The sequence below is a fragment of the Pinus tabuliformis genome, chromosome 4_1 (genome assembly GCF_031772625.1).
Source record: "Pinus tabuliformis cultivar Carrire ecotype Pingquan chromosome 4_1, CPIR1, whole genome shotgun sequence".
NCBI lineage: Eukaryota > Viridiplantae > Streptophyta > Pinopsida > Pinales > Pinaceae > Pinus > Pinus tabuliformis.
In genome coordinates, this window is record NC_142303.1 from 125,523,723 (window position 1) to 125,531,044 (window position 7,322).

A 7,322-nucleotide genomic window follows, 5' to 3' on the forward strand; every position below is an offset into this window, starting at 1 on the left:
TTGCCTCTAAAATTTTTAAGAAATGACCTAATTTATTGCCTATAGCTTTTAAAGACTCTGGCATCCAGTAATCTAAAGGTAAGGAGTATAGTCGAATCCATACCGGTACCGAAGTGAAGGTTTCTCGTTCTGGCACAAATTTCATCGTCCATGGCCACATATAGAGACCAGCAATTGCAAAGAAGTATGGCCCTCCTTCAAAAATTTTGTCTCTGTCTTCCATGTTTGTAAACACCACAGTGAAAAAACCTTTGGATCCAAGATGTATATTTAACTCCCCCTTTGGTTTCCAGTTGTATTTTATCTAGGTGTACAATGCTTTCTCTGATGGCCAGATTCCCATAAATTTGCATATGATGGCATAGTTAGCCATGTGATCCCTGTGCGCTTGCAGAGCTGGATCATTCAGAATAACCCGAGGTTTAGTTATGGTCTTGGGTTTATAGGGCCCCATCTTAGCTCTGTTCTCTGATCCTTGACCTCTGTCTTCCTCTTTCTCCTCCTGACAGTCTTCTTCGTGGGCCCCTTGATCTGCATTGGTTTTGCTGCCTTCTGCCTTCTGAGTTTCTGTGTTTTTTGCCTTGACCTCCAAGGGCTGTGGAGGTTTGTTCTTTTTCCCTCCTCTTCCTCTGTTTGCTACCATATTACTGTAGGAGGGAGTGGAGCTCCCTCCTCCCTGTGTCTCCATGGATGCTTGGTGCCCTCTGTCACTTGCTTCGTTAAACCCTAGAACCAAAGCTGTCACCCTTCTTTCACAACTCAATATTAACACCCTTAAAATTCTCCATTTCTACTCTAGATGTGCTTGTCATTTCCCTACAATAAGATTTCGTTCCATGCAAGCACCCTTTGAAACCAATATGGGATTAAACAACTTTGTCCCTAACGCCTTGGATCAAAGATGATCATGCTATGATATTAATTGAAAGCAAGAAAAGGTTTGGAATACACTTCCTACACTAATGAATGAGAAAAGAATGTGTAAAAAACTAATTAAACATAATTGTAATAATGAATACAAAAATCTACAACCATTAAACAATGAGTTCATGGGGAAGTTCTTTGGGAAGAAAAACTCACACTAGAAAGTAAGCTCATTATATTACTAATTAACTAGCGAAAATTATTTAGCCCCAAGGGTTAGCTCAACTGGTCGAGTCCCCGTTGTTAAGTACCTCGCCGATCGGGAGTTCACAGGGTCATTTCTCCTTAACGCCCTTGGGGTTAGGCCCTGTGAGTCTGGCCGACAGGCTTTAAAAGATTCCCTTCGGCCCAGATTTTCCTATGGAAAAAAAAAAAACTAGCAAAAATTATTTATGGTTTTTAATTCTACATGCTAGTACAAAGTTATACATACTCTATCCTTATTTGGATTTGACCTTGTGACCTTTTTGGTGAGTTAAGATAATTTATTTACATGATCTTTTAGAAATACAATAATATAATTTCATTGTTGTTTACATGATGCTTTAGAGATAAAATATTATATTTTCATTGTTGTTTTAGGAAAGAATGCAAGTGGATTTATTTTTATATATCTTTATTTTTATAAAATTAAGATATATTTATATCAATAAGGATGCCTTATTAATAATTATTCAGTGGATGGTAATAATTTAACCTCCATAGAATATTCTATAATATTGTTAGTAGTATGCACAAATTGAAGGCTAGGATTCATTTCCAATGTAGTTAGGTATTTTTTTTCCCTTCTAATTAAATTCATTAATTTAAAAAAATAGCATTGAGCCTAAAGGCTCATTCTACAATGATGTGTAAGTATGTCCGTCATCTAAGTTGAAATTTTGCTCATCTTGGTAAAAAAAAAAAAAATTAAATAATTATACAAAACATTTAAATAATGTTGACTCATAAAAAAATTTACACATGAAGAAATTGGATCCCTCTTAGCCTCATGTTAGATCTGTATTTAAGATGGCTCTATACTGGTATAAAATGAGTTAAGTTATTTGCATGTGAAAAAATTGGATCCCTCTCCATTCATATTAGATCAGTGTTTACGATGGATCTATACTAGTATAAAATGAGTTGAGGGTTTTTGAGTATATAATATTTATGAACCATAATATTAACCTATAAAATTACCATTTTAATACTTATTATAGATTAATATCCATTAATTTTTATCAACAATTTAATTTATTTAACTATACTAATTTAAATGTATAAAATTATTTAACTATACTAATTTAAATGTATAAAAACTATATCGGCTTGTTACTCAAGAAACCATGAAATTATATTATTCTCAAAAATATCGGGTAAACAAAATATGTTGATCCACCAAATTTGGGAAACGTCCGTTCTTTAATGTTGAAGTCATGGATAGACCCAAGTCAATAGGAATGCGTACAAGTGGAAACTTGTGAAATAGGTATGAAGGCCAAGGAAAATTAAAAAAGAATAGGCGGAAGTAATCAAGATTGATGTAGGATGGAAAAGGTATCCCCATATTAGTCATTTGGATGGAAAAGACATCTGGATATTAGTCAGTGTAAGAAGTTTCTGGACTTACTCCCCGCCACACATATCAGTGGACCGATGCGAGAAGTCGCCAACGTTGGTGCACTTTCACTCGAAAATATGAAGATTGATGTATGACGGAAAAGGTATCTGCAGATTAGTCATCTGGATGGAAAAGACATCTGGATATTAGTCATTGTAAGAAGTTTCTCGACTTACTCCCCGCCACACATATCAGTGGACCGATGCGAGAAGTCGCAAGGAGAACCCCCGCCACACATATCAGTGGAACGATGCGAGAAGTCGCAAGGAGAACCCGCAACGTTGGTGCACTTAAAATACTTAGAAGTCAAGCAGAGTCTAATTAGCGCGTGTTGACTGTGCAGTCTTCTGCTCCGCAATTCCATGCCGTTTATCTCACGTCCGCTCTCTGAAGTTCCATCTCCTTCGTCTTCTTAATGTATTTGCAGAAACCGTTTATTGTCATTCGCCTACTTTGTTCACTTGAAATTGCCACTGTCTAACTTTTTATCGCGTCAGACAGAAGAGCAGTGCAGATGATGAGGATATCTGTCTTTCTTCTTCCCAATTCGATGCCTCTCACTCTTCATCTTTCCCTTTTTGTTGCATCTGCTCTCCTCCTCTTCCTCTGTTCCACAACTTCATGTCTCGCCAGTCAATACCAGGATTGTGATTTCCATACGTTTCCATGTGGGAACTTTTTGTTCGGCTATCCATTTGGGCGAAATGGCAGCGGATGCGGTGACCCTGAGTTTCAGCTTCTTGACTGTGATGACCACAGCGGCCATCCTATGCTCAATATCAGTGGAGAGAAATATCGCATATTGGAGTTCTTTATGCCCGGCAGAAGCATGACAATTGTTAACAACAATTTGTTTGTAAATAAATGTAATGTTTCAGGTAACTACTCTCAACTCTGGTCGCCTGGCTCTCATTTTTCTATTAGCGACGATGCATACACCAATCTCACACTTTCAAGGCAGTGCCATAAAAGCAAGAAGGAAATGTCTGAATTAAAACCCCTTCCGTTATGTGGCGAGGATTGGTATTACAATATTCGGAGACCAGAAGACGGGACACACTTCTGTCAGACTCATAAGCAAATACCAATTAAAAGGAAATACCTCTATCCGGAGTTCACTGTTAATCAGTCTTTACTGAATGAGGGTTTTGAGATAACATGGTGGGTCGACCAGTACAGAAAGCAATGCTGTGATGCTTGTTCGGAAAGTGGCGGGCGTTGTGGTTATAACATTTCAGCACAATTTGTTTGCTATTGTCCCGATGGTACAACATATCCAGCAATATGCCCCCCCAACCCGCATGGTACGTTTCCTCTCCGCCTTCTATAAATTTGATCACAAAGTTCGATGTTCGAATTCTATCAATATCTAAACGTATAAATGCTCCCTTCATTCGGCCGGTTCTCTTGAAGCTGGATATGTGTGTACGGGTTTCCTTACAAAAGTGTGTATTCTCTTACCAAAAACTGTGGATCCTTGTAGTTCCTCCACCTGAACCTGATGACGGCCACACGGATGATCGAAAGCCGTCTGCCAGTAAAGAAGGTAAATATGATTTCTTCCAAATTAGTATCTGCCAATTAAGGTCAACATGAATTAAATGCTCCGTTACCGGTACCGATATCCTTGAATCTGGCAATGCAAATGTGTTTCCCGATGTGTCAAATACGCAAAAACAGTTGAGCGTTTCTATGAATTAATAGTTGTTATGCTACGTTGCAGGTTGGAAAAACAGGTCAGCCATTGTAATAGGTAAATCCGATTTCATCCTAGTATTTGATTTCTTCTCCGATTTAACGTCAATCTGCTTTCCTATCTTGTTTCCATTAATATATTCTTCGCGGTTTGACGATGTTCATATTGATATCAATCTCTTCATTCCACCGCAGGTTGCTCGTTTGGAGGAGTTGCGCTCATAGCAACAGCGATTCTGTTAACGTTTTATCATAAGAAAATAAAACAATCTCGTCCTCCTCGTAGCTGCATTTCAAAGGTGGAGACATTCCTAGAGGAATACGCTTATCAAATGCCAATTCGATATTCACAATCTGAACTCAAGAAGATCACAAACAACTTTGCAGAAAAATTGGGAGAAGGAGGCTTTGGCGTGGTGTTTAAAGGAAAACTTGGGAACGGCGTTCTAGTGGCTGTTAAGCTTCTTGATCGCCATAGGCCCAGCGATAGTACCCAATTCGTGAACGAAGTGGCCACCATTGGCCGGGTCCATCACGTCAATTTGGTTCGTCTGTTGGGGTATTGCTTTGAAAGCTTTACAAGCGCATTGGTATATGAGTTCATGGCTAATGGATCCCTGGAGAAGTTTATATTTGTTGGAAAGGAGGAGGAGGGGCAAATCTTGAGGTGGGAACAATTGTATTCAATAGCTTTGGGTGTAGCTCGTGGAATTGCGTATTTACACCAAGATTGCGAGAAGCGCATCATACACTTCGACATCAAACCTCACAACATATTGCTGGATGCAGAGTTCACACCAAAAGTTTCTGATTTCGGTCTCGCAAAACTTTGTGGGAAGGAAGACGACCACATTTCACTGACGGCCATAAGAGGGACGCCGGGATATGTTGCCCCAGAGGTATGTGATAGACATATAGGCCCTGTTACTGACAAATCAGATGTGTATAGTTTCGGCATGCTACTGCTTGAGATGGTTGGGGGTAGAAAGAATCTGGATGTTCATGTGAGCCGTTCCAGTCGCTTGTACTTTCCTGAGTGGGCTTTCAAGATGCTTGAGAGTCAGGAGTTGGGGATGAGACTGGGAGGAGGAGGCAGAAGAGTAGGGGAAATTGAAGGGGAAGATGAAGAGAGGGCGAGGACATTGACTAAAGTTGGATTGTGGTGCATTCAATACAACTTTAGAGATCGTCCATGTATGAGCAGAGTTGTACAAATGTTAGAAGGAAATGGAGGTGATGTGAGCAATCCTCCGTTGCCTTTCACTACTTCTGCTGCGCCTGGAAAACCTCTACCATCTTCCACGGAAAGATCTTCCTCAATGTAGATAATATAGTACAGTTAAATATGGAGTCATACTTCTGCATATCTCGCCATCCATTAATTACTAACCATTTCACCCGTGGAAGGATTGTATTCATGGACTTGTGCGCCATATGTATGCATGATGATGTCCCTCCAATTTTATTGTGTGATACCTCACCGAAATGAATATAGACCTTGTGGCATTTAGGTTGTATGGTTAAAGTATTTTAACATTACTCATTCTTTGAATTAATATTTTTTTAATTTATAGTAATAAAATGAGTAAATTTTATTATTATAATATTTATGTTATTGAATATATTTTTAATGTTATTAAATGGTATTTTTTGATTAAAAATATTTAAAATTAACTCAATTTTATTTTAAATTATAAAAGAATTAATATATAAGTGAAATATATTATATTTTTAATCATGGAGATTTATTCTATTTTATTTTTTAATTTTTTAATTTGTAAATAGTTCTTATTCCAATATTATAGTTTTTCAATACCCAATATATTGATATGATAATTTTTTAATTTAATTAATTTGAAATAAATTAATTAAAAGAGCATACCAAATTTAAACATCAATTTATGAATATTACTATGAACATTTTAGCATATTTTATAGAGGTTAAATCTCTACTATCTATATAATAATTACCAATAATTTTATCTATTTTGAAATAAACACATCTATCAATATAATTATAATTTAATTAGTTATATTAAAAATTAAAAATAAATAATTTTTTTGAATATATTCTATTTTTGTTTTTTTATAAGACATTTCCATTTAAAAAAAATCTAAATATATATAATATACTTTAAAATATATTTAAAATAATTTTTAAAATTTTATTAACTCTCCAAAAAAATATATATAATAAATAAATTTTATTAAAATTATATTCACTTTTAATAACCCATAAAAATAAGCACTATTTTACTCATCCACCCCACTCCAACCCAGCCAATCTAATACATGTGTTTTTTTTAATGTAGTTAAATAATCACTAAATCCCAAATGAAATTCTCTTTATCAAATTCTCTTTATCAGTGCTCAAACTACAACTGTATTAATTTAGAAAAAACCAAGACGCCCTCATTTTATCAACTTAATTATCAAGATTTGGCTTAAATTTACGAGCTAAAATGCAGAGTTTTCAGTGATTCGTAAACCTGTGATGAACAAATTAATATAATACTATGTTATTTTATTTATATGGCTAACTATTGTTTCATCAATAATACAATTTTTTAGACACTTGCTTTAGCTTTGTGCTTTATCTGTGAGCAAGGTTAGAATTTATTGTTAAATTTGATGGTTTTTAAACTTTTTCTTGTTTTCACAAGTTCAAAAGACTAGACGAGAAAATCAGACTATGATAAACAGTTTACCCATCAAATTTTATCCGGCAATAAATTAATGGTTGAAAAAAACATTTTATTAACCATGAACAGGGACTATACCTGCCAATTATTATTTTCACCAGGAATACAAGCTCTCTGGACACCTACGTAATTGTTGTTGAGCCGTGAGTTAATGGCTGGGGAAAGCATCTGCGTTAGTATTGTAGTAGCCAGGAGCCACTGAAGTAACTTGCTCCGTCAGAATTAGCAGGCTCTCGCTGCACCCACTTGATTTTTATTTATAGAAAGGTTCAAGATACTAATCAAAAAGGTTGACATTTTAATTTTAATATAATTTTGATTTCTGATGAATAAATTTTAATGGTTGATTTATTATTTTTAATATAATTTTAATTTTTTAGAAATAGATTTTAAACCAG

The 7,322-nt window shown here is 35.6% G+C and overlaps 1 protein-coding gene across 1 annotated transcript; it reads left to right on the plus strand.

Annotated features, from left to right (window-relative positions):
- The first annotated feature begins 2,870 nt into the window (after positions 1 to 2,870).
- Positions 2,871 to 5,714, plus strand: LOC149174523 (rust resistance kinase Lr10-like). The gene is made up of 4 exons (XM_089422621.1): positions 2,871 to 3,831; positions 4,011 to 4,073; positions 4,251 to 4,280; positions 4,418 to 5,714. The coding sequence occupies exons 1-4, from the start codon at positions 3,042 to 3,044 to the stop codon at positions 5,545 to 5,547; spliced, it is 2,013 nt and encodes a 670-aa protein (XP_089278747.1). The 5' UTR covers positions 2,871 to 3,041; the 3' UTR covers positions 5,548 to 5,714.
- Positions 5,715 to 7,322: the final 1,608 nt, after the last annotated feature.

What these genes read in the sequence shown, in the direction of transcription:
- LOC149174523 (XM_089422621.1), top strand. Translation starts at nt 3,042, where the DNA reads ATGATGAGGATATCTGTCTTTCTTCTTCCCAATTCGATGCCTCTCACT. An exon ending in ATGCCCCCCCAACCCGCATG is followed by an intron (nt 3,832 to 4,010) that starts GTACGTTTCCTC and finishes GGATCCTTGTAG; the next exon opens with TTCCTCCACCTGAACCTGAT. An exon ending in GCCGTCTGCCAGTAAAGAAG is followed by an intron (nt 4,074 to 4,250) that starts GTAAATATGATT and finishes GCTACGTTGCAG; the next exon opens with GTTGGAAAAACAGGTCAGCC.